General features: G+C 47.1%; 1 protein-coding gene across 2 annotated transcripts in view; it reads right to left on the bottom strand.

Annotated features, from left to right (window-relative positions):
• Nucleotides 1-26,575, bottom strand: part of SLC25A42 (solute carrier family 25 member 42) — a 51,618-nt gene that overhangs the window by 5,448 nt on the left and 19,595 nt on the right. Inside the window, exons 2-9 of one of the 2 annotated variants that reach the window (XM_081939137.1) lie at nt 19,268-19,479; nt 18,330-18,406; nt 14,551-14,676; nt 10,592-10,703; nt 5,442-5,467; nt 3,106-3,272; nt 1,974-2,090; nt 210-361 (exon numbers count right to left, since the gene is read on the bottom strand). In XM_081939137.1, the coding sequence (XP_081795263.1) occupies nt 210-361; nt 1,974-2,090; nt 3,106-3,272; nt 5,442-5,467; nt 10,592-10,703; nt 14,551-14,637 (661 nt within the window). In that variant the 5' untranslated portion in view covers nt 14,638-14,676; nt 18,330-18,406; nt 19,268-19,479. The remainder of the gene's footprint in view (nt 1-209; nt 362-1,973; nt 2,091-3,105; nt 3,273-5,441; nt 5,468-10,591; nt 10,704-14,550; nt 14,677-18,329; nt 18,407-19,267; nt 19,480-26,575) is intronic. The other variant, XM_081939138.1, reaches the window with a different exon arrangement.

Here is a 26,575-nt window from a genome sequence, read left to right as displayed (position 1 = left end):
ATGTGCTGTCCTCATGGGACGCCAGAAATGCAAATGCTGGTTTGCATGCTTCACTGTTTATGGGGATGCTGGGATGGCCATAAGTGCAAGGACCGGTTGTAAGTCATTTTTTTCCCCAGTGATGTTGTTAACTTAGAATGGACACTAAACAAACGGGTTGCAAGTTGAGGACTACCTGCATATATTCGTGTTGGCTTGATTGTCCTTACCTGCGTGTAGCTTCTTTAGTGTCTCATACGTGAAGAAGCTCAATCCAGCATAAGGGATCACCCCCAAGATGGTAGGTGAGAAGCCCCTGTACAGGGTCTTCAATCCTTCCTCGTGAGATATCCGCATAAATACGTGAATTATGTTGCTGTACCTGCCAAAGGAAAATGGAATAGGCTACATTGTGGACTAGAATCCTGACAACATCGGACAAAAGTTAGAAAGAAGTTCGCAGAAAGTAAGTCAAGGCCAACTCGCTTTGCACTTTCGCTCACAGCCAGACAACCAGGGGTGGGGTGGGGGAGGTGATTGGAATGTATGGATGGATGGGAAGGAATTAAGGAATTCATGTGCACCATCTGTGACCTGGGATAATCTCAACACCTCAAGGTCGAACAATGAGAGCCGAGCAGACTGTTTCCCAAAACAAAGAGATGGCACTGGATTGGTGGATACAATGGACAGTGGGTGGCTCGGGGCGGGTGGGAAGGGGGATTTTAACCATGCAGTTTTTCTCACTAAAAGTCAGAGCTGGCTTTGCTTTCTACTGTGCCTATATGGATCTATAGTAAAGTTATACTCTTGGTAAAATAATGTCCTAAGAGTTTCGTTTTCTGTATATGGCAATGGGACAGTTGATGGAGAAAGTCCTAAGGATCTACAGCTGTCCTGGGGTATGTGCCAGTATTTTAGGGAATCTCCCAAGGGTGGGGAATTTAAATGTGTTGGCAGGTTGGCCATGTTTGTCATCTTTGTTTAGATTAGGGTAGGCTGAATCTTTTTGTGAGTACTCTCACAAAAGGACTACAGTGGAAGAATGTGGAAAAACAAAAACCATCCCTTATCCCTCCTTCCTGGGAATCCAGACTACATTCCACTACAGTCCTGTCAATGTTTTTTTTTTTTTGTCATTGTGATTTGTAGAGCCCCAAGATATTTGATGGGTTCACCAACTAAATTATGAGCAAGCAAACCATTTTATGGACGAGTGCATTCATTCATTGGCATCCTTCAGTCTCAAAAGATTATGGTATCGTGCTCTGAAAAGAGGTCCTAAAACAGCATCTGGTGTGGCTAAAAAGGCCAATTCGAGAATGGCAATCCCTTCCACACTGAGGGAAGATACATTCTGTCCACTGCCCAGCCCCCAGATTTCCCTGGTTCTGGGACTGCCTCTTTGCCAGTCTGCCGAACAAGTGTTTCTTCGAATTGGAGGAGGCAATGCTGCGTCTTTAGCCTCCAAGTTGAATGATCAGAGGTCAAGGTTTCCCAGCCGTTAATGTCCATTCCCAAGGCCTTTAGATCCCTCTTGCAGATATCTTAGCTGTGGTCTCCCTCTGGGGCGCTTTCCCTGCACTAATTCTCCATACAGGAGATCCTTCGGAATCCGACCATCGGCCATTCTCATGACATGCCCAAGCCAGGGGAGACGTCGCCGTTTCAATAGTGTATACATGCTAGAAATTCCAGCACGATCCAAGACTGCGCTAGTTGGAACTTTGTCATGCCAGGTGATGCCAAGAATACGTCGGAGATGGCGCATGAGTGCATTATTGAACCAATTACAATCCTGGAGCGGAAGGAAGCCTTCTGCAGAAGACATTATCTCTTTTTGTCATAACTGGCAAAACTTTCTTGGCTTTGAAAGTGATCAAAGCAAGTCTTCATTGGGAAGAGTCTCTGTGCTCCCAACCTTTCACTACGTAGGTTTTCAGGAACAATAATAGTTAAAAGAATACACCTCACACCCCTCCCTAACTACTTACATTTCCTTGGGCGTTACTGCCATGCGGGCACGGACCAGGTCCAGGGGGTATGTCAACATGGAAGCCGTGATCCCTGCCAGAGAGCCTGCGATGAATCTGGGCAGAGGGGTGAGCGCCCTGCAGCAAAAGTAGTATTTGAAAAAGAGAATTTCTTTGGTTGTTGGCTAACTAGATCCTAAAGAACACTCAGACGGGGCCAAAAAAGCTTACAAACTGAACACTGTTCACTCCAAAACTCTGGCTGTGTTCCCTTGCCACAAAAGTACAGTTGGCAGGATTCATACATCAGGGGAAGCAATGAATCAAAATTTATAAACCACAAAAACCCAAGCAGCATGAAGCTGTGTCCTCATCCCGATAAACCCTTTATTTAATTTACAGTGAATTCCTCTCCTGCAAAGTCTTTCCTCTCCCACAGTCTTTCAAGATAGTTCACAACTACCGGCCTTTATCAGGCTTGGAGAGTGGCCAGGCTGATATCTTTCAGACGCCGCAATACTTGGCAAGAATGCAGGAATGAACTAATTGTCTCCTGCAAACTCCACTCCCCATTCGCTTCTCTTTTATTCTCTCTGGGAGGGGCCATTCATTGCTCCTGCAAACTCCACTCCCCTGTCACTCCAATTTTATTCCCTATGGGAGGGGCCATTCATTGTCCACCTGTGCCTTTACTCCCGAGTCAGACCTTGTTCCTACATGTTCCCTTCGTCAGGCAACTCTGTGCATGCGCACACTGGGAACAGGCTCCTGATGTTCGTCTGCCTCACTGATGTCTGACTCTGAAGGCAGCTGATAATTGTCAGACAGTCCTGGCCCCTTCTCTGCCTCTGACACAGAGCCCTCATCAGAGCCTTCCCCAGGTTCCTCCCCAACTTCCTCACTGTCTGAATCTGCTGCCGGATTGCTGGTGGGCCACAACAGCCCCCTCTGAAGTCTGTTAACAGTTATCTGGGACAAATTTGCCTTGTGAGTAGTTCAGATTCTTGTGTATAGGAAGCATGAAGTAAATCTGAACCCTTCTGAATTCTCCTGCTTCCTGCCTTCTTGCCCCTGACAATGTCTTTCCCACCTGCTCAGGCCGAGACTTTTAAGGACTGAGACTGAGTCAGACTGAGGCTCTGTAACAACTTACTTTCCCTGGAAGCCATAGTAGCTGCCCAAAAGCTGCTTATATTGCTCATGTGCGCAGAACTGGATGGCCGCGTAGGGGACCACCCGGACCATGGTGGCCGAGTTGCCTCGCCATAGGCTGAAGAAGCCTTCACTGAGGTAGGTACGATAGATCAGCCGGTAGGCCTCCTAGGTAGACGAGGAACTGGATTAGGCCTGACACAGTTGAAAGGCAAAGGAGCTGTGAGCTTTTAAAGAGAGAATTTGGAGATGGGGAGGTTGGGTTAGGGCAGGCAGGCAGGCAGGGCGTAGGACGCTTTCAGGTTGCAACTCAATGGGGTCCCCTCAAAATGTGGTTCCTGTTGTCCCAACCAAACTCCCACAGAATGGGTTGGTATCCGCCTTTCTTTCATTGACGGCAATATACGTGAGGTATCCAGATGATGCAGAAACTGGGACAAGGCGGTTGGACCATGGTAAGCCCAGAAAAACAGATGCCAAGACTGGGAACTCTCAGAAGAAACTTGCTCCAGAACGAATATACCTCTGCTGCTCCTTCTTGCCCACAGTTCTCAGGAAGAGGGGGGAGGAGGAGGAGGAGGAGGAGGAGGAGGAGGAGGAGGAGGAGGAGGAGGAGGAAGAGAAAGAGAAGGAGACGAGGAGGAAAAGTTGGAGAAGGAGGAGGAGGAGGCAAAAGAGAAGAAGGGGAAGAGGAGGAGGAAGAGAGACAATAAAATGTATGAGAAGAGGAGGAGGAAGAGGAAGGAGGAGAAGGAGGAAGAGAAAGAGAAGGAGACGAGGAGGAAAAGTTGGAGGAGGAGGAGGAGGAGGCAAAAGAGAAGAAGGGGAAGAGGAGGAGGAAGAGAGACAATAAAATGTATGAGAAGAGGAGGAGGAAGAGGAAGGAGGAGAAGGAGGAAGAGAAAGAGAAGGAGACGAGGAGGAAAAGTTGGAGAAGGAGGAGGAGGAGGCAAAAGAAAAGAAGGGGAAGAGGAGGAGGAAGAGAGACAATAAAATGTATGAGAAGAGGAGGAGGAAGAGGAAGGAGGAGAAGGAGGAAGAGAAAGAGAAGGAGACGAGGAGGAAAAGTTGGAGAAGGAGGAGGAGGAGGCAAAAGAGAAGAAGGGGAAGAGGAGGAGGAAGAGAGACAATAAAATGTATGAGAAGAGGAGGAGGAAGAGGAAGGAGGAGGAGAAGGAGGAAGAGAAAGAGAAGGAGACGAGGAGGAAAAGTTGGAGAAGGAGGAGGAGGAGGCAAAAGAGAAGAAGGGGAAGAGGAGGAGGAAGAGAGACAATAAAATGTATGAGAAGAGGAGGAGGAAGAGGAAGGAGGAGGAGAAGGAGGAAGAGAAAGAGAAGGAGACGAGGAGGAAAAGTTGGAGAAGGAGGAGGAGGAGGCAAAAGAGAAGAAGGGGAAGAGGAGGAGGAAGAGAGACAATAAAATGTATGAGAAGAGGAGGAGGAAGAGGAAGGAGGAGGAGAAGGAGGAAGAGAAAGAGAAGGAGACGAAGAGGAAAAGTTGGAGAAGGAGGAGAAGGAGGAGGCAAAAGCGAAGGAGAAGGGGAAGAGGAGGAGGAGGAGGAGGAGGAGGAGGAGGAGGAGGAGGAGGAGGAGGAGGAGGAGGAGGAGGAGGAGGAGGCAGAGTCCAGCAGAAACACTGGGAACCTTTGGGTCCCTTTCTTTTGATGGAGGAGAGGCGATTAAGCGAGAAGGAAAGATTTTTGCCGCTAGACCCACTCAGATGCTACTATAAGGTAAGTCAATGTCACATCCAATTATCTGCCTGCTTACATAGAGCAAAGGCTTCTTTTTCTCTGTGTTGGAGTTAGCAATCAGCTACACAGACTCCTCATGAGGGTTGCATTCCTCTTTTAATGTCTATTCTTTTGCTGGAATTTTAACCCCACGGTTTTACTTCAATTGGCACGTAGCAATAGCACTTAGACTTATAGACCGCTTCACAGTGCTTTCACAGCCCCCCTCTGTACAGTTTACAGAGTCAGTTTATTTCCCCCAACAATCTGGGTCCTCATTTGACCCACCTCGGAAGGATGGAAGGCTGAGTCAACCTTGAGCCTGGTGAGATTCGATCTGCTAAACTGCTGGCAGCCGGCAGTCAGCAGAAGTAGCCTGCAGTACTGCACTCTAACCACTGCGCCACCACGGCACATACATGTGCCTACCGGTTAAAAGTAGTTCTGTTTTGATTAATTTTCATTGGCTCTTAAGAGGCTAAAAGGAGGGGCAAGGGGGAGGGGTGTTAAAATGAGAGTGACCCATGGGAGCAATTCAGTGAGATTAAATCCTTCCCTCAACCTGCAATGAAGCTTAGAAAAAAGAGAAGGATCTTTCATCTTACCTTAGCAGAAAATCTATTCGACGACACTGAAAACAGAAAAAAGAAGAAGTCATACACACATCAGCATTGCAACTAAGAAATCTATGGGCAGACCTAATCCATGCCCCAAATCAGCATTTTTGCACTCAGTCAGTTTCTGGTTGGCAACACCCCAACCAAGGAAGGGAACCGTTTCCGCTGCCTTTGTGAATTGGCACCTAACGTCCACATTAGCCGGGAGGGAGATATGGTGTAGGCCAGTGTTTCTCAACCGTGACAACTTTTAAGACGTGTGGACTTCGACTCCCAGAATGCTGGCTGGGGAATCCTGGGAACTGAAGTCCAAACATCTTAAAGTTAGGTTGAGAAACATTGGTGTAGGGCAGTGGTCGGCAAACTCATTAGTCAACAGAGCCAAATATCAACAGTACAACGATTGAACTTTCTTTTGAGAGCCAAAAGAAGGTGTGGCCTGTTTTGTGGGAGTGGCTCGGTGGTCATGTGACTGGGTGGGCATGGCCAACTGTCTCTCACTCACTCATTTAATCACTCTGTGCGTCTCTCTCTCTGTGTGTCTCTGTCTGTCTCTCCCTCCCTCCCCCTCTGTCTCTCTCTCTGTCTCTCTCTGTGTGTCTGACAGTCTCTCTCTGATTCCCTCCCTCCTTCTCTCTTTCTCTCTCTCTCTCTATGCCTTTGTCTGTCTGTCTGTCTACAAAATACCACGTGGAGCAGCGGCGAGGCTCTGCGTGGCCAGCAATGACTCCAGAGACTCGCCGCTACTCCACACTGTGGAAAACATAGGCGCACGCGCACAGCTTGTTTTCACTGACCCAGGCTTTTGCAGAAGCTTCCCTCTAAAGCCCTCCGAGGGAGGAAGGGCCAGTTGGGAGAGGGGCTTTGGTCCTGCTCCGGGCTGTAATTGCACGGGGCGTGCGTGCACCTATGTTTTCCACGAGTGGGGGCACGGCCGGAAGACAAGGAACGTGAGGTGGCGCAGTGGTGGCGGAAGAACCACACTCAAAGGGCTAAAGAGCCGCATGTGGCTCGCGAGCCGTGGTTTGACGACCACTGGTGTAGGGCTACAATAAGACCCGGTTCTTAGCCCTGTGCTCTTCAACATTTTTATTACAAGCTACGAAGAGAAGATGGAGGGACATGCTTATCAATGACAGGAGGAATTCAAATTTGTCTCCATTCTACCTTAATCAAAATCCCACCACAAACAGTATGTCCAATTCTGGTTTCCATATTTTAAGGAGGAGTCAGACAACTAGAACAGATTGAGAGAATAGAAGAGATCAAAAACTAAGTCCTGCAAATAGATCGAAGGAAGTGAGAATATTGAGTCTTAAGAGGACATTCTTCAAATCCCTAAAAGGATGTCATAAGAAGAGATCCTTATTGTCTTTTGTACCATCCTACAATGCAGGTTAGTAAATAATCGATTTAAGTTATAGGAAAGAAAGTTTTATCTGAATATTAGAAAAAAGAAACCAAAGTGGATTCAAAGAAGGCTGTGAATTATAAACTCTCGCCACCTGTCCAAAATAACAAGAAAATTATTAGATATGCTCTAATAACGCAGGGAGACCATGCTCGCTCAGGAATTCTGGGAGTTGAAGTCCACAAAAATTAATGGGGCCATGGTTCCCCACCACTCCTGCTTTTAAAGAATACGCTGGCCTTGCTTCCACAAACAATTACACCTAAAATCTTCTTATTCCTGGCTTGTCAAAGGCCTTGGGGAAAGAGGGTTGAACAAACTAATTACAAATTAACCAGGATTTAAAAAAGAAAAAAAGCATGCAGACTTTCCAAATCCTGCCATTTAGTTTCAGTATCAAGCCAGACTTTAAAGGCAGCCCTCAAATCTGGCTTCCAGGCTGGTTTAGAGCAATGACAAACCAGGAATAAATGCAGTTCTTTGTCCAAATTTGCAGATCTACAGACTCCAAATCCCAGAATTCCTCAACCACCAGACTTACCACTGAGAATTCTGGGAACTGAACTCCATGCATCTACCTCAGTGTTTTTCAAACTTGGCAACTTTAAGATGTGTGGACCAACTCCCGGAATTCCCCAGCCAGTATGATGGCTAGGGAATTCTGGGAGTTGAAGACCACACATCTTAAAGTTGTCAAATTTAAAAAACACTGATCTAGAGTAGGGGTGTCAAACTCGATTCATTGAAAGCCGCATCAGGGTTGTGTTTGATCTCGGGGGAGGGGGGATTGTGGTGACCAGCTCGACGTCACTCAGAGCTGGCAGCAGAGCTGGAGAGTGAGGAGGTTGGGGAGAAACGTGGGCCAGTCCTGGGGGCTGAGGAAAGCTCAGACGAGGGCTCCGCATCGAAGGCAGAGAGGGAACTAGACAGCAGTGAGGCAGAGGAACAGCTGGAGCCTGTTCCCAGTGTGCGCATGCACAGAGCTGCCAGAAGAACAACTTAGAAAGCAGGGTCGACTTAAGAGTAAAGCCAAACCTTGGAGGTGATAGGCCCCTTCCATAGGAAACAAAAGAGGAGTTAACGGGGAGTGGGCTTCTGCGGGAAACAATTCATTCCTACGGGCAATGCTCCCTCTAATTAAAAAAAAGCCGAAGATGGATCCACGCAGATGACGTCGCCGCAACATGACTGGAGGAGGAATTCTGGGAGTTGAAGTCCACAAGTCTTCAAGCTGTCAGGTTTGAAGACCCCTGGGGTTTTTTTTTCCCTAAAGGGTTAGGGGTGCAAGGGTCTTGTAACTTGACAGTTTTAAGACTTGCGTGCTTCAAATGCCAGAGTTCCTGAGCAAACATTTTGGTTGCTAAGCAGGAGCGTTGTTAAGTGATACTGACATTATATAACACTTTTAATTAAGCGAGTACCTTGAAGAAACATAACTTTGAGTTTCAAATACAGTGGGGCAAAAAAGTATTTAGTCAACTACTAATTGTGCAAGTTCTCCCACTTAAAAAGATGAGAGAGGCCTGTAATTGGCATCATAGGTAGACCTCAAGTATATGAGACAAAATATATAAAAAAAGACCAAACAATCACATTGGCTGATTTGGAAAGAATTTATTTGTAAATTATGGTGGAAAATAAGTATTTGGTCACCTACAAACAAGCAAGATTTCTGGCTCTCACATACCTGTACCTTCTTCTTTAGGAGGCTCCTCTGTCCTGCACTCATTACCTGTATCAATGGCACCTGTTTGAACTTGTTATCAGTATAAAAGACACCTGTCCACAACCTCAAACAGTCACACTCCAAACTCCACTATGGTGAAGACCAAAGAGCTGTCAAAGGACACCAGAAACAAAATTGTAGACCTGCACCAGGCTGGGAAGACTGAATCTGCAATAGGCAAACAGTTTGGTGTGAACAAATCAACTGTGGGAGCAATAATTAGAAAATGGAAGACATACAAGACCACTGATAATCTCCCTCGATCTGGGGCTCCACGCAAGATCTCACCTCATGGGGTCAAAATGATCCCAAGAACGGTGAGCAAAAATCCCAGGATCACACGGGGGGACCTAGTGAATGACCTGCAGAGAGCTGGGACCAATGTAACAAAGGCTACCATCAGTAACACACTACGCCGCCAGGGACTCAGATCCTGCAGTGCCAGACGTGTCCCCCTGCTTAAGCCAGTCTATGTCCAGGCCCATCTGAAGTTTGCTAGAGAGCATTTGGATGAGCCAGAAGAGGATTGGGAGAATGTCATATGATCAGATGAAACTAAAATAGAACTGTTTGGTAGAAACACAACTCGTCGTGTTTGGAGGAGAGAGAATGCTGAGTTGCATCCAAAGAACACCATACCTACTGTGAAGCATGGGAGTGGCAACATCATGCTTTGGGGCTGTTTCTCTGCAAAGGGACCAGGACGACTGATCCGTGTACAGGACAGAATGAATGGGGCCATGTATCATGAGATTTTGAGTGCAAACCTCCTTCCATCAGCAAGGGCATTGAAGATGAAACGTGGCTGGGTCTTTCAACATGACAATGATTCCAAACATACCGCCCGGGCAACGAAGGAGTGGCTTCGTAAGAAGCATTTCAAGGTCCTGGAGTGGCCTAGCCAGTCTCCAGATCTCAACCCCATAGAAAACCTTTGGAGGGAGTTGAAAGTCCGTGTTGCCCAGCGACAGCCCCAAAACATCACTGCTCTAGAGGAGATCTGCATGGAGGAATGGGCCAACATACCAGCAACAGTGTGTGCCAACCTTGTGAAGACTTACAGAAAACGTTTGACCTCTGTCATTGCCAACAAAGGATATATAACGAAATATTGAGATGAACTTTTGATATTGACCAAATACTTATTTTCCACCATAATTTACAAATAAATTATTTCCAAATCAGCCAATGTGATAGTTTGGGTTTTTTTTTACATTTTGTCTCTCATGGTTGAGGTCTACCTATGATGCCAATTACAGGCCTCTCTCATCTTTTTAAGTGGGAGAACTTGCACAATTGGTCGCTGACTAAATACTTTTTTGCCCCACTGTAATACTGATTTCGTTGTTGTCTTAGGTGACATTTGTGAAAAAAATTCAGGTGCTCAGGCATAAAAATGTGCCGCTCAAACACTATACTTTTCTGCTCACACTGAAACTTACTTTACTTTACTTTATTTGGACTTTTATACCGCCCCCTCTCCCCAAAGGGACTCGGGGCGGAGTACAGTCAGATAAAACACATAAATAAATAGAAAGTACAAAATCTGTGCCAAGCGTTGCCTCGCCCTGCATTTGGAAACTCTCCAACCGTGATAAGGTTTGTGTGGATAAATATCCCCCTGAAAGACTGTTTGCCAAGCCTATCTGACTGTGAATGAAAGGAATTCACAGTTGTGTAAATAAAAGAGGTTTTGCAGGGACCAAGATTTTGCTTCATGCTTTTTAAGGAAGCCTGGGTCAGAACAGCGACGGCCTTCTGCAACTTTCTGCCAGCGAAAGCCTCCCAAGCTCCATTTTTGCTGGCAGAGACAACACCACAGGCCAGTCCTTTGCTGTTTCCAGGGTGGTCCTGCGGGCCAGATCTAAGCACCCCGCAGGCTGCATCCGTCCCCTAGGCCTTGAGTTTGACACCCTTGATCTAGAGGAAGCTAGGACTGCTTCCATAAGTGAGAAAGATAGGAGGACATCCCCATTTCTCCCATCCTACTCTCATGTTTACCTTGGAAAATTATTTTCGTCCTATCCAACGGTGCCACGGCTGTTTTGGCCACAGCGCCAGCCAATGCCCCAGACACCAAGGAGTTGATCACACTTTTTTTCTCTTCAGGACTCTGGAACCAAAAAAACAGAACATGTTAGAGACCAAATCATGGAGCAGAAAAACAGCAGCTAGGGCTCTCCCTCTCTCGTAAGCAACGGCAGGCATTTTTATTTAGTGGAAGTCATTGGTAACTTTCCTTTGCTTTTAAACTGGTAGCAGAACTTGGTACAAAAGTTTCTAATGGGGATACTTACCGTATTTTTCGAAGTATAAGACGCACCGGAGTATAAGACACACCAAGATTTTGGAGAGGAAAAAATTTTTTAAAAAGTTTTTGCGTTCTGCAGACCTCCCAAGACTGGCCTGTTTTTCACAAAAACGGGACCATTTTTTATTTTAAAAAAAGGGCATGAATGGCCTTTAGGAGGCTTGTAGAGTGCTCGGGGCGGGGGGGGAGGATACTTATACTCTGAAAAATACGGTAATCATTTACACAAAGTGGTGCCTAGAGTGAACTCTCACCTCACAATCAGGAGGCTGTGAGTTTGATCCTAGGTAGAGGAAGATATTTCTCTCTCTGTGCACAATGAGAATATATCTGCTGAACAAAACTCTGCATGGGCGACAGGAAGGGCATCTGGCCATGAAACACTCTGCTAGCTCCATTCAGTTGCCCAGACCCCACCCTACAAGGGATTATGGGATCGTTAAAAGGTGATGATGATAGTTAATCGTTTACACAAAGACTTTCCCCTGGATTAATGAATGACAATGACACAGGCAGGTTTTGCTCAGCATGCTAAGAGAAAAAAATACCTAACAAAGGGTGACCCAAACAAGCTTTGAAATATGACATGAATGCAGCCAGTAAGTCTTCAACTGACCTGAGTCTGGGTCTTCAGTAGGATTGGGATGCCCAAAAAAACAACAGAACACACTCAGAGAGTCATTCATGTACAGCAAGGGTCTCCAAGCTTGGCAACTTTAAGACTTGTGAACTTCAACTCCCAGAATCCCTTAGTCAACTATGCTGGCTGGGAGTTGGAAATCCACAAGTCTTAAAAGTTGCCAAGGTTTTGAGACCCCTGATATAGAGTTAAGAGTCAGAGACTCAAACTTGTAACCATATGATTCAAACCACAAGAGAGGAACAAGAGAAGAGGACATACAGGTAGGTCTTGACTTACAACATTTCATTTAATGACCGTTCAAAATTACAACGGCACTGAAAAAAAGCCACTTATGACTGTTTTTCGTACTTAGGACCAGTGAAGCATCCCTATGAGTCACATGATAACAATTTAGATCCTTGGTAAATGGTTCATATTTATGACGGCTGCAGTGTCCCTGGATCCAGTGTTCAGGATGTTAGGGATCCTAGTAACACCCCCAGCAAAAGAAGACTCCGAGGCTTGAGTTTCCTCAAAGTTCCATTTTATTAGAGATGTCATATTGGCACATCTGGGAAAACCCGAATCTGAAAGCTTCCAGGTTTTACCCACCCAAAAGAAAGTCCAAGCCCTTGCCCAGCACCCACATGTCCATCACATGGTCCAATCAGGCACTATCCCAACTGGAGATGCCTCCCAGTCACGCTGCTCCAGGTGCAGGGCAAGGTGTCCTTGACTCTCTGAGAAAGGAATATTATTTTGACTAGATATCTCACACTCTGTCTATATAATTCCCCCCCTCCCAATTATATAACCTTCCAACAAGCAACGAGGGGAATTCGGAAGCCAGATTCAGTTAACAATCGTGTTACTAACTTAACAAATACAGCGTTCACTTAACATCTGTGGCAAGAAAGGTCGTAAAATGGGGCAAAACTCTCTTAACAAATATCCCACTTAGCAACAGAGATTTTGGGCTCCATTGTGGTCGTACGTCGAGGACTAACTCTATAGGAGCATTGGCTCCCATCTCTTTGTTCAGGAGCCTTTTTTTCCATGTTGCAATGCTGCTTTTGGACGTCAACACTATTCATTTCCACAAAGCTTTTTCAGTAATGGCACTGAAACTTTTATTTCCCAATGCGTAAATTGCATAAAATACTTCTTTATGTGCTGTCTGTTAAGCGATTGTAATAAACCCTGCATATAGCTTTAAGGGAGAAATACTTTTTTCAAAAAAATTCTTTTGCTGCTACTTTTAAGCTTCTTGCTCATTTGTCTTTTGCAAGTAGTCCTCAACTTATGACCACAATCGAACCCAACATTTATGTTGCTACGTGAGACATTTGTTAAATGGGTTTTGCCATATTTTACGGCTTCTCTTCTCGTCGTTGTTAAGAGAATCGCTGCAGTTGTTGAGTTACTAACCCGATTGTTAGGCGAGCCTGGCTTCCACATTGACTTTGCTGGTCGCAAAAGGGGAATCAAGGGACCCTGGAACACTGCAACCGTCATAAACATGAGTCAATTGCCCAGCATCTGAAATTTTGATCAGGTGACCATGGGGACGCTGCAATGGTCGTAAATGTGAAAAACAGTCTTAAGTCCATGAAGGCGAACCTGTGGCATGCGTGCCAAAGGTAGCACACAGAGCCATATCTGAGGGAACGCGAGGCATTGCCCTCTGTCAGCTCCAACTCACATGCGTGCGCTGGCCAGCTGATTTTCAGCTTTCCCAAGTGGGGGGGTGTTTTTTGCCCTCCCCATGCTTCAGGAAAGCCTCCGGATCCTGTGGGTGGTGAAAAACAGGCCGAACGACCTAGCAGAAGTTCAGAAACGAACTTCCGGTAGGCCCTTTGGGCTGTTTTTCACCCTCCCATGCTTCAGGAAAACCTCCGCAGCCTGTGGATGGCGAAAAACAGGCCCAACGGCCTACCGGAAGTTCAGAAACGAATTTCTGGTAGGCCCTTTGGGCCATTTTTCGCCCTCCCATGCTTCAGGAAAGCCTCCGGAGCCTGTGGATGGCGAAAAACAGGCCCAACAGCCTACCGGAAGTTCAGAAATGAATTTCTGGTAGGCCCTTTGGGCCATTTTTCACCTTCCCATGCTTCAGGAAAGCCTCCGGAGCCTGTGGATGGCGAAAAACAGGCCCAACAGCCTACCGGAAGTTCAGAAACGAATTTCCGGTAGGCCCTTTGGGCCATTTTTCACCCTCCCATGCTTCAGGAAAACCTCCGCAGCCTGTGGATGGCGAAAAACAGGCCCAACAGCCTACCGGAAGTTCAGAAACAAACTTCCGGTAGGCCCTTTGGGCCATTTTTCACCCTCCCCAGCTTCAGGAAAACCTCCGGAGCCTGTGGATGGCGAAAAACAGGCCCAACAGCCTACCGGAAGTTCAGAAACGAACTTCCGGTAGGCCCTTTGGGCCATTTTTCACCCTCCCCAGCTTCAGGAAAGCCTCCGCAGCCTGTGGATGGTGAAAAACAGGCCCAACAGCCTACCGGAAGTTCAGAAATGAATTTCTGGTAGGCCCTTTGGGCCGTTTTTCGCCCTCCCCAGCTTCAGGAAAGCCTCCGCAGCCTGTGGATGGTGAAAAACAGGCCAATGGCCTAGCAGAGGTTCAGAAACGAACTTCCGGTAGGCCCTTTGGGCCGTTTTTCGCCCTTCCCAGGCTTCAGGGGTTTTTCCGGAAGCCTGGGGAGGACAAAAAACAACCCAAAGGACCTACTGGTATTCCGGAGGCTTCAGTGAGGCCTGCACGCATGCGCGCGGGGTGGTGCTTGTTGTGCGCGCATGCGAGTGGAGTATGGCATTGCATTATGGGTGTGGGCACGCATGCGTGCGCTATTACATGCATGCGCGCCCTTTTGGCACCCGAGGAAAAAAATGTTCGCCATCACTGGCCTATGTCATGTTTTCAGTGCATTTGCAACTTCACTGAATGAATTCTCCTAAGATGAGGATTACCTGTACTGACTTGCTTCACGGACACTAGAGTTATGAAAAAGCAAGACGCAAACTGCTCACCTCTGGCAGGATACGTCCATGGACTCTGATCTCCGCATCTTTCTGTTTTAAGCCCATTTGACCCTCCACCGCTCTACCATTATCCATACCAAGCTCAGAAGCTAGCTAGGAAGAGAACTGAGCCTCCTAAAGAGAAAACGAGGAAAGAAAGAAAGAAAACGTCAACGTTCGTTTTTCAAAATATGAAACTTTAAAGAAACTCAATCTGACGGATCTGTTTCAATTGCTCCATTTTTCACTGTCTCCTCTTTCTCCTTATTTGCACTGCTGGCCCTTCTACCTGTTCTTTTTTCCCTAAAAAAGCACAATATTAATTTATTAAATTTGCATAGTAACCCAAACGGATGTCTGGGTGGTAACAATTAAAAACAAAAGAAAAAAAATACACTAAAACCATCCAGGTAGTCCTCAACGTACGACCACAATTGAGCCCAAAATTGCTGTTGCTAGGTGAAATAGTTGTTAAGTGAATTTTGTCCCATGTTATGACCTTCCTTGCCACAGTTGTTAGATGAATCGCTATTATGGTTCAGTTAGTCACACAGTTGTTAGGAGAATCTGACTTCCCAGTTGAGTTTGCTGCTCAGAAGGTCGTAAAAGGGGATCACATAATCCTGGGGACACTGCAACGGTCATAAATTGTTCGGACTTAAGCTTCCCAAGTTCATGAAGCCGACTCCTTGTCCCGATAAAACCTCTTTTATTTAGTTTAAATGAATTTCTCTCCAGCAAAGTCCCGGCCAACCGTCTTTCCTGAGATTTCACAACTACAGACCTTTATCAGGCTTGGAGAGCTGCCAGGCTGATATGTTCAAAACGCCATGCTGTAGCAGCAATTACTTGGCAAGAAGTCAAGAATAGATCTTCACCCTAAGGAATTGAACTAATTGCCTCCTGCAAACTCCACTCCCCTTTCGCTCCTCTTTATTTATTCCCTATTGGGAGGAGCCACTCATTGTCCACCTGTGCCTTTACTCCCGAGTCGGCCCTTGTTCCTTAACTGTTCCCTTCTCCTGGCAGCTCTGTGCATGCGCACACAGGGAACAGGCTCCAGCTGTTCTTCTGCCCCACTGATGTCCGACTCCGAAGGCAGCTGATAACTGTCAGACGGCCCTGGCCCCATCTCTGCCTCTGACACAGAGCCCTCGTCAGAGCCTTCCCCAGACTCCAGGACTGCCCCATGTTCCTCCCTGTCTGAATCTGCCACCAGCTCTGCTGGCAGACCACAACATAAATGTGAAAAACAGTCATAAGTCACTTTTTTCTGTGTAGTGTAACTATAAATGGTCACTAAATGAACTGTTGTAAGTCGAGGACTACCTGTAATATAAATTTAAGGAGAACCTTCTAAGTTCTACACGGTTTCCAAAAGAGAGGAGACGACATTTACTTTGAGGCCTCCCCATGAGTGTGTGTGTGTGTGTGTCTATGCGTGTAAAATCATGGGTGCAACCTAGCACACCATAGGTTATGTAGTTCTTTTTTGACCATCCACTTCTGTATTGTAACTTATTTTGCAAAAAGGAAGTTGACTGGAGAATTGTCCCATCCCTTCTTTCATTCTAGTTTATTTCTGGCTATGAGGGACTTGGAATGAACAGCTGTCAGGTTACAAATGTTCCTTTATGTCTGCACCCATAAGGCATGGAACGTCTGGTAGGAATCTGTTAGGAAGTTCAAGGATAAGGAAAAAAATATAGCCAACCTAGCTAATTGGCCAATGGGACAAGTGACACTTGGGGGGGGGGGAGAGGAGGGGGGAGAAGGGTTGCTGCTGGTTTGAACTGTGCTGAAACTGCGGGAAAGAATCAAGAGTTGGTTTTACGCTAAGTGTGCCGATATGATGTGCCCAATAAAGGAATTCTTTTGAGGAAAACAAAAGTCCTGATTTGCTTGGGCTCATTAGTCAGAACCTTGGCATGCCAAGCACCCACATTTTGAAGATGTAGTTGTGTGGATGCTATGACGGTCGTAAGTGTGAGGACCGTTTTAAAGCCACTTTTTTTCAGTTTGGATGGAGCTTCATACGGTTGCTAAATGGTTGTAAGTCCAGGACTACCTGTATTCCAGGGGGTGTCAAACTCGAGGCCCGTGGGCCAGATCCGGCCTGTGGGGTACTTAGATCTGGCCCACAGGGCCGCCCTGGAAACAGTAAAGAACCAGCCTGAGGTGTCTGTACCAGCAAAAACTGAGCTCGGGAGGGCCACATACGGCCCACCCGAGCTCCCTTTTCGCTGGCAGAGGGTTGCAGGAAGCCATTGCAGCTGAAAATGGAGCCCGGAAGCCTGTTTTCGCTGGAAGAGTGCTTGGGCCACCGCAGGCTCTGACACAAGTCATATCGAGCTGGCCATGCCCCCTGGCCACGACCCCTTGAGGTCAAACACAGACCTGATGCGTCCCTCAATGAAATCGAGCTTCACACCGCTGCAGTGTATTCCCTCATTTATAACCACCAATTCCCTCATTTATAACCACCAATTCCCTCATTCATAACCATTAGGTTGGTGCTGACTCCATAAACATAGATTTTCTCCAGGACAACCTGGCCCTTCAGCTCTTCCAAGGGCCTACCCATCACCATTGTAACTGAGTCCATTCATCTTGCTTCTCTTCTCTTTTTTTTTTTTGTGGCCCGCCAGGGGCCAGCAGAGCTGTCAGCATTCAAACAGTGAGGAGGTTGGGGAGGAACCTGGGCCAGTTCTGAGTCTGGGGAAGGCTCTGATGAGGGCTCTGTGTCGGGGGCAGAGAGGGGGCCAGAGCTGTATGCCAGTTATCAGCTGCCTTCGGAATCAGACATCAGTGAGGCAGATGAACAGCTGGAGCCTGTTCCCTGTGTGCACCTGTTCAGAGTTGCCAGACGAAGGGAACAACTAAAGAACTTGGGAATAAGGCCAGATGATGAATGGCTCCTCCCAGAGGAAATAAAAGAGGAGCGAAAGGGGAGTGAAGTTTGCAGGAGATAATAAGTTCCCTAATTGGTTAGTGACTCTCCGAGACTCCTTGCCAAGTTCTGCAGATATCAGCCTGGCAGCTCTCCAAGCCAGAGAAGGTCTGTGACTGTAAATCCTCCCTTGAAAGAGTTTGCTGGATGTGAATGAGCAGAATTCACAGTCAATTAATACAAGGGTTTTTTGTCGGGACGAGGAGTTTGCTTCATGCTCTTGGGAAGCCTCGGTCAGAACATTTTCCTTCTACCTTTCCCAGCATTAGAAACTTCGGACAGTGGGTTCAAAACATGATAATGAGAGCCTGATCATTTGAGGCCTGCAACTAATCTTCAAGGATAGGATAAGGAAGGCTAAGGGGAACTTCTAACCATTTCTAAGGGATCCACTTATCAAAGAATTATCTCTGCCCCTAAGGAGCAAAATGCCACAGGTAGTCCTTGACTTATGACCACAACGGTGCCCAAAATTTCCGTTGCTAAGCAAGACAGTTGTTAGGTGAGTTTTACGACCTTTCTCCTTAGAATTGTTAAATGAATTCCTGCAGTTGCAAAGTTAGTAACCCAGTTGTTAAGTGAATCTGGCTTCCCCATTGACTTTGCTTGTCAGAAGGTCGCAAAAGGGGATCCCATGACCCCGGGACACCGCAACCGTCATAAACGCATGCTAGTTGCCAAACGGCAGAATTTTGATCGCATGACCACAGGGATGCTGCAACGGTCACAAGTGTGAAAAATGGTCATCAATCACTTTTTTCAATGCAGTTGTGACTTCAAAGGGTCACAACTAAACAAACAAATGGCTGGATGTTGAGGACTAGCCGCACACACTTACCTCAACAGGTCTCCCTCCTGAACTAGGCACTGGGAATGCTACCCGATCTACCAAAATAAAAGCCTTCCAATCAATCTCTGCCAAGGGAAGAAGAGAAATTTGGGTGAGAGTTGAATGCTCTGCTGACTATTAAATCGTTTGCTATTCATTTATTTCCCCTGTACTATGGACTCCATAACAGGCAGGCTATATGAAGACATTTCTCAAATAATGCTAGTGTTTCCCCCAAAATAAGACAGGGTCTTATTTCTTTTGACATCCCCCCACCGAAATAAGTGCTTGGCCTTATTTTCAGGGAGGTCTTATTATTTTTGAGGTGCAGGAGGCGGCGAGCGTGGTCACTTAAGGGCTGCTGCTGTGTTGCAATATTTTCGGGGAGGGCTTATTATCCGGGGAGGGCTTATTTTCAGGGAAACAGGGTAATTGAATGCGTGCAGGAAGTCCTAGATTTACAACAGTTCATTTATTGACTGTTCAAAGTTATGTTATTGAAAGTGACTTACGACCAATTTTCACACTTACGACCGTTGCATCATCCCCATGGTCACATTCAGCCGCTTGGCAACAGATTCTATTTATGACGGTTGCAGTGTCCCGAGATCACGTGATCCCCTTTTGCGACCTTCTGACAAAGAGTCAATGGGGAAGCCAGATTCACTTCACAACCGTGTTACTAACGTAACCACGGCAGGGATTCACTTAACAACTGCGACGAGGAAGGTCGTAAAAGGGGGCAAAACTCACTTAACAAATGCCTCGCTTAGCTAGATAAATATTAGGCTGGATAGTGGCCGTAAGTCGAGGACTACCTGCGTCATGCAATCCTGATTCCTTCCTGTCCCATAAGACAGTCGCCTCCCCAATAATTCAAGCTGAGGAAACAAAATATAAAAGAAAGCAAAAGAGGATTGTTAAAAAACAAAATAAAATAAACATACCTTCCTTGCTTGAAGGCAGCTTTGTGCTGAGAGAGCTTGAGAGATTTTTCAACCAGCTTCTGCAAAACGGAACCCCTCGTAAATCGCTCCGTAGTTTGGCAAATCAACAAAGCGGCTCTTGTTACTTGAAGCTGGGGCTGTCCAAGTGAAGATTATAGAAGCTGTTTGTCTGCGTCTGCCTGTCCCAGGGAGATTAGGCAAGAAATCCTGACCTAAAAAAGAAAGTAACCCAAGAAGGCAGCTGCAATTAAACTTCAGAGGAAGGATGGGAGGGGGCAGTTTAAATAGTTGTCTCTGAACAGCCCTTCCTTTACATTTTATTTTTGGGGGTATTTATTTATTATTTATTTATTTATTTATTTGCACTTCTAGACCGCCCCCTCTCCCAAAAGGGACTCGGGGCGGTGTACAGTCCACACAGCAAATACATCATCCACAGTAAAATTCATTAAATAGATAAATATGGAGGAGGTTAATTAAAAGAACTGTACAGCAAGAATATAAATATGGCTTTAAAACCCCTAAAATCAATTAAATTTAAAACAATACCCTTAAAATACCAGCTAAAAATATATTTCCAGGAGGTAACAGTTATAACAGTTATAATTATGCCAGGCCAGCTAATCGGAACAGGTGAGTCTTCAATTTTTGTCGGAAGGAGCGGAAGTCCGTGGTGGTTCTAATATCGGGGGGGAGGTCATTCCAGAGGGTTGGGCCCATCACAGAGAAGGCCCTATTCCTTGGCGCCGCCTGCTGGCATTGCCTAGTGGACGGCACCTGGAGAAGCCCCTCCCTGTGAGTGCGAATTGGCCGCAGGGATGTATGTGGGAGGATGCGATCCCGCAAGTATTCTCTTCGTACACCCCCGAACTCTGCCGAATTTGCTCCTATCGGACAAAATAGGACTTTCCTTCTCAGGTTTTGCACACGAAAACTATGGACGTTTGGCCAGTCTAGAGGAAAGAAGGACTCGGTGGGGACATGATAGCTGCGTTCCTGTATTTGAGAGTCTGCCACAAAGAAGAGGGGGATCAACTTATTTTCCAAAGCACCTGAAGGCAGGACAAGAAACAATGGATGGAAAGTAACCAAGAAGAGAAGCAACCTGGAATTAAGGAGAAACTTCCTAACAGGGAGGACAATTAACCAGTGGAACAGAAGTTGCCTCCAGAAGTTGTGGGTGCTTCATCACTGGAGGTTTTGAAGAAGAGACTGGACAGTCACTTGTCTGATAATGGTATAGGACCATGGGGGTGAACCTATGGCAGGTGTGCTACAGGTGGCATGCAGAGCCCTCTCTGCGGGCACGTGAGCCGTCGCCCCAGCTAAGCTCCACTGCGCATGCACATGTACCTCCCACTGGCCAGCTGATTTTTGGGTCTCTGCCGAGCATGTGGGGGGGGAAAGGCGTATGCAGGACATGTGTGTGCATGCACAGGGGGGTGGGGAAGCGCAGGGGGTACTCCCCCCTTCACCCAGTTTGTGATCCCAGGTTTCAGAGAGGCCTGTTAGGCCGAAAACGGGGCGCAGGGGGGGACATGTGCGCATGCGTGGGAGGAGCGCAGGGGGCGGGGGGAACACGGGGTTGTCACAGCACATTGCATTATGGGTATAAGCACCGTCACACATGCGTGCACCCTTTTGGCACACGGCAACAAAAAGGTTAGCCATCACTGGTCCAGGATCTCGTGCTTGAGCAGGGGTTTGGACTAGAAAGGGCGTTGGTACTTACCTGATACTCCTCTTCTCATAGTGGGGGAGGAGTATCCAGGATGGGTTGACCTTGTCCTCTCCTGATTGGACTGAGTCAGATAAGCTCTTTTAGCCACGCCTTGGTCACCAGGCTCCACCCAGTTATTGGCGAAGAACTCTATCCGACTCCCGTGTGTCATCCACTTGAGACTTTATTTAAGTTTCAAACCTTTATTTATTACTTCAACAGAACAGTTCAACAAACAACATAACAATTTCGTAAAATACCCATATCAGCGAGGGGTTGGATACTCCTCCCCCACTATCAGAATCAGGCGTATCAGGTAAGTACCAACGCCCTTTCTCCATAGTGAGGGGAGGAATATCCAGGATGGGATGTACAAAAGCCTACACGTCCCTAGGGAGGGTTACACATTTGAGTATATACCCAAACTTATGCCTGGTGAGGCGTGTCCCCCCCCCCCTGTGAACAGCCTGAAACACCCTACGTCCGAATGAGGCTTCCGCAGAAGCAAAGGAGTCCAACTTGTAATTCCTGAAGCTGGCTAGAAGGGTGCTATGATTCTATGACTAGGATTAGCTCAGAAAATTTCTTGAATGTATTATGAATTCTTTGAGTTCAATTCACTTGTCGGCCACTAGGGTGCATTGCAAGACTTTGTAGATGCAGGCGCAGTTAACGTGTCAGCTACTAAAGTGCACTGCAAAACTCGTAGATGCATGCGCAGTTCACGTGTCAGCCACTAGAGTGTGTTGCCAGACTTTGTAAATGCAGGCGCAGTTCATGTGTCAGCCACTAGAGTGCGTTGCAAAACTCAGTAGACGCAGACGCAGTTCACTGGTCAGCCACTAGAGTGAGATGCAGGGCTTTGGAGATGCAGGCGCAGTTCACGAGTTGGCCACTAGGGTACGATGCAATGCTTTGTAGCTGCAGGCGCACATCACTTGTTGGCCACTAGGCATTGCAAGTGTTGGCCTGAAATACTGGATTGCAGTTTGTACAGGAGCCCTTAGTGGGCGCTGCTTGTGCTTACTGTTTGGAGCAATTGGTAATGGCACCTTCCTTGCTGTTAAAGGACGGAAGGCTGAGTCAATCTTGAGCCAGTGAGATTTGAACTGCCAAAGTGCAGCTAGCAGTCAGCTGAAGTAGCCTGCAGTACTGCACTCTAACCCCTATGCCACCTCGGCTCTAGTTGCCAAGGCTATTCTGCTGGTTAAATTTGTCAAGCTGACTCTCCAATTTTGGAATTCCTAAGGGTCTTTACCCGAACTCGGAACCGTCTTGGACTGGCTAGTTTGGTACTTTCTATAGGGGTTGAGCCCTTCCCAAATAATTCATAAACAATAGTAACCAATCCACAAGAGCATAACAATGTCTTCAGCTGAACTACATCTGCCTTTTGGCCCTTTAGCTGCCCGAAGGCTTTGCACACACAAGGTAAGCTGATGTTGGGATGGTTGGGGCGTCTTTATTGCCCCTCGTTGTCAGGACAACTTCTCATTAAAGTTCAGAGGATTTGGAAGGCCGGGTCTGGGCTAGCTGACGTCTTTCTCATTCAAGTTTCGTTTCCATGGAGATCTTTCCACTAGGCTTCTACAACCACTTAAGGAGTAAGGCTTGGAATCTGCATCAGGTTTCTCTTTCTTTGTTAGGCCACATGTGTTTGGCCTTAACAACAGCAGTTCAATTACATAGGTTGGGAAGGGGGTGGGGTTGCTTTATCATGCGATTCCTGGACCCCTTCTCCTGGAGCTCAGTTAGATGGAAACAAGGTCGATCTTGCTTTCAAACAAGGAGAGAGAGGAAACATGCTTTTCTAACTTTGCAGGATCTGCTTTCTCAGTGTATCAGAGAAGAACAAAAACAGGCTTTGCAGAGCAGATTGAATCAGCTAGGTGGCAGACGCTGCATTTCTCATGCAACTCTTGGCCCCCTTTTAACATATTTTCTTAATCACAACAGAGTCCTTCATCTCAGGAGAGATAATCAGCCTTTCTCACTGAAAGGGGATGTTCCTCTTTGCTCCAAGAGGGGGTGGGGGAAATCCCGGCAGCTGATTTCAGTTAGACTGCAAACAGAGTTTGGGATTCAACTTCAATGTCCCTTTTACTCGAGGGGAACTCAAAATAACCTCATCTTTACACTGTTCTGCCTCGGGAGGCTTGAGGAGAATGCCCTGTAGCGAGGGTGACTGCCATCCCTGGATAGATCCCCAAACGCCTGAGGTATCAACGGGAATCCTCATTTGCTGGGAGGGATCCTCCTCTGTGATCGCATCAGGCTCCAGACCAGGGAGAGCCTTCTTGCTGATGGCCTTATGGCAAATGCGCCCTAGGGCTTTATGCCTCTGCCTTTCATATTTAGAGGCAGGTTTGGAGCCGGAGCTTGCCTCTTTAGCCGCCCTGGAGGAGGTGTGCTTCATTTTGCTTTTTGCCTTGCTGCCCCCATCCTTGGATGGACCTTCAGGGGTAATCTCTAACCTGATTGGAAGCTCTTCTGCCCTTCCAGTGGGCTTTAGAAGGGAGGACTTGATTCCTGCCTGTGTCCTCCGAGCTGCAGGAGGCTGCCATCTTGGACCACGTGGGGACTCTCCTCCCCCTTCTTTTCAAATGGCGCTGCGCGGCAAATACAACAGCCCTGCTGGTCAGGGCTTTGAAAAAGCGGCTTGTACTACTAACAGTTGCCACACTCTCCCCTGTGGCCTCCTGCTGTTAACAGCAGCTCGCTGAGAGCCTTGCCACCCCCTCCTCCAGCTGCTTTCCTTTCTCTTCCTTAAAGAGAAAGTTTTTCCTTAAAGGGAAGACCTTCTTTAAAGGGAAAGCCTCAGCAGTGATCTGAGCCTCGTTGCCCTGTCTGGGCTTCTCCGGCTAGTCAGGCACTCAGAAAAGGATTGAATAGGGCTTGCATAAATCATGACAGCAAGGTTGCCAGAACACAGGATGACAAAGCCCGAGGAGTCGAAGGGAATCCTCACCTGGAGGGAGGGGTCCCCTTCTGCAGCCCTGCCAGGTGAAGAGAAACCTGGTAATCATTCCTCAGGTTCCAGGCCCAGGAGGGGGGGGGTGTCTTCTTGCTGCTGGCCTTGTGGCCGATGCGCTCGAAGGCTTGGTGCCTCTGCCTTTCATACTTGGAGCTAGGCTTGGGGGGGGGGGGTTGGATCCACAGCCTGCCTCTTTAGCCCCCTTGGTGGAGATATGCTTCCTTTTTGGCCTTTGTCGTGCCTCTCCCGCCCTTGGCTGATGCCTCCAAGATTGTTTCTAACCTTTTTAAGGGCTCCTCAGTGCCTCCGGTGGGGTTAGTTTCTTCAGGATCTCAGGATGAACACAGCCGTCGGTAGATGGACTGAGTCGATAACTGGATGGAGCCTGGTGACCAAGGCGTGGCTAAAAGAGCTTACCTGACTCAGTCCAATCAAGAGAGGACAAGGTCAACGCATCCTGCATATTCCTCCCCTCACTATGGAGAAGACCTCCGAGGTCCCTTCGAGCTCTATTCTGATTGAACACAACATTTCCTCAATACATATTATATTGTCTTCAATTAGCACTCTCAGCATTCCACTTGCTTCCCACGCCATTTTGACCCAGTAGTTCAATATTTGTTTCCCGTTTAGGTTTCCTCTGCACATTTTTTGTTAGAGATAGACCAGGAAAAATCACAAGATCTCTACTGAATCGGACCAAACATCTGCAGAGGCTGCTGCATTCTTTTTAACAACGGTCAGCCAAGTGCAACAGGGAAGACCGTAAGCAGGACAAACACAGGTAGTCCTCAACGTATGACCACAATGGAGCCCAAAATTTCTGTTGTTAAATGAGGCATTTGTTAAGTGTGCTCTGCCCCATTTTACGACCTGTCTTGCCACGTTTGTTAAGTGAATCACTGCAGTTGTTAAGTTAGTAGCCCAGTTGTTAAGCAAATCTGGCTTCCCCATTGACTTTGCTTTGCTGCAAAAGGGGAGCCCGGGATACAAGAATCGTCATAAATATGAAGCAGTTGCCAAACGTCTGAATTTCGATCAATTTCGATGGGGATGCTGCAAAGGGTGTAACTATGAGAAACGGTCATAAGTCACGTTTTTCAGTGCTTTTGGAACTTTGAATGGTCACTAAATGAACTGTCGTAAGTTGAGGACTACCTGTACAGCATAACACTACTCCTTAATTCAGTGTTTTTCAAACTTGGCAACTTTAAGACGTATAGGTCGTCTCAAACTTATGACCACAATTGGAACCACAATTTCTGTCTTAAGCCAGTGTGTCAACAATCCAATTTTATACCGTTTTACCACGGTCATAAAGCAAGTCACTTCACTCGTTAAGTGATTGTTAAGCGAAACCAGCTTTCTCAATTGATATATTTTGCAGGAAACCAGTTGGGAAGGTCACAAATCATGGTCACATGACCACCGGAGGAGGCTACAACCGGTTGTAAGTGCAAGCTGGTTGCCAAGGGCTTGAATTGGGATCATGTGACCATGTGGATGTGCAGCAATCAAAATTGCAAGGACAGGTTATACATTAATTTTTTAGCTGCAACTTTGAACCGACACTAAACCAACTGTTATAAGTCAAGGACTAACTGTATGGACTTGCAAGGTGTTGTGGCCCACCAGCGGTCAGAGGAGCTGGCGGCAGACTCACAGTGAGGAGGTTGGGGAGGAAGATGGGCCAGTCCTGGAGTCTGGGGAAGGCTCTGATGAGGGTTCTGTGTCGGAGGCAGAGATAGGGCCAGGGCCGTATGCCAGTTATCAGCTGCCTTCAGAGTCAGACATCAGTGAGGCAGAAGAACAGCTGGAGCCTGTTCCCAAAGTTGCCAGACCAAGGGAACAGCTAAAGAACAGGAGTCGACCTGGGAGTAAGGCCACAGGTGGATGATGAATGGCCCTTCCCAGAGGAAATAAGAGGAGCGAAAGGGGAGGGGAGTTTGCAGGAGGTAATTAGTTCAATTCATTAGGGTAAAGATCTATTCTTGACTTCTTGCCAAGTAATTGCTGCTACAGCATGGCGTTTGGAAGATATCAGCCTGGCAGCTCTCCAAGCCTGATGAAGGTCTGTAGTTGTGAAATCTCTTGAAAGACTGTTTGCCGGGACTTTGCTGGAGAGGAATTCCCTTTAACAGAAATAAAAGAGGTTTTATCGGGACGAGGAGTTGGCTTCATGATCTTGGGAGGCCTAGGTCAGAATCCTGGGAGCATGGCTGGGGAACTCTGGGATTTGAAGTCCACCCACCTTAATATTGGCAAGTTTGAAAAAACGCTGCTCTTGTTCATGTCCCCCCACCATTCACAAACACACTACCTCTATTAATGAAAGATAAAATGCAGTCACGAGTCCAGTAATCTGGGAACCCATATTGTAGCCTTCTCCAATCATGTCCAATCTCTTTTTAAAGCCATCCAGCTTGATTGCCATCAGATATTTCACGGTATAGAATACAGTTCCCCAACCTTTCCTTGGGGACCGGCAGGGGAGGGGGGAAGGGGATGGCTTTGCATGAGCGGCTGGCAAGCATGTGCACACAGCTCCATTTGCACAAGCAACATGCTTGCGTGCCTGCCGTTGCTCATGCAAGTGAGGATGCATCCATGCTCT

The sequence above is a fragment of the Natrix helvetica genome, assembly GCF_964273705.1.
Source record: "Natrix helvetica genome assembly, chromosome: 1".
Lineage (NCBI taxonomy): Eukaryota > Metazoa > Chordata > Lepidosauria > Squamata > Natricidae > Natrix > Natrix helvetica.
The sequence above is the reverse complement of the archived record's forward strand: the minus strand, read 5'-3'. Positions and strand labels throughout refer to the sequence as shown.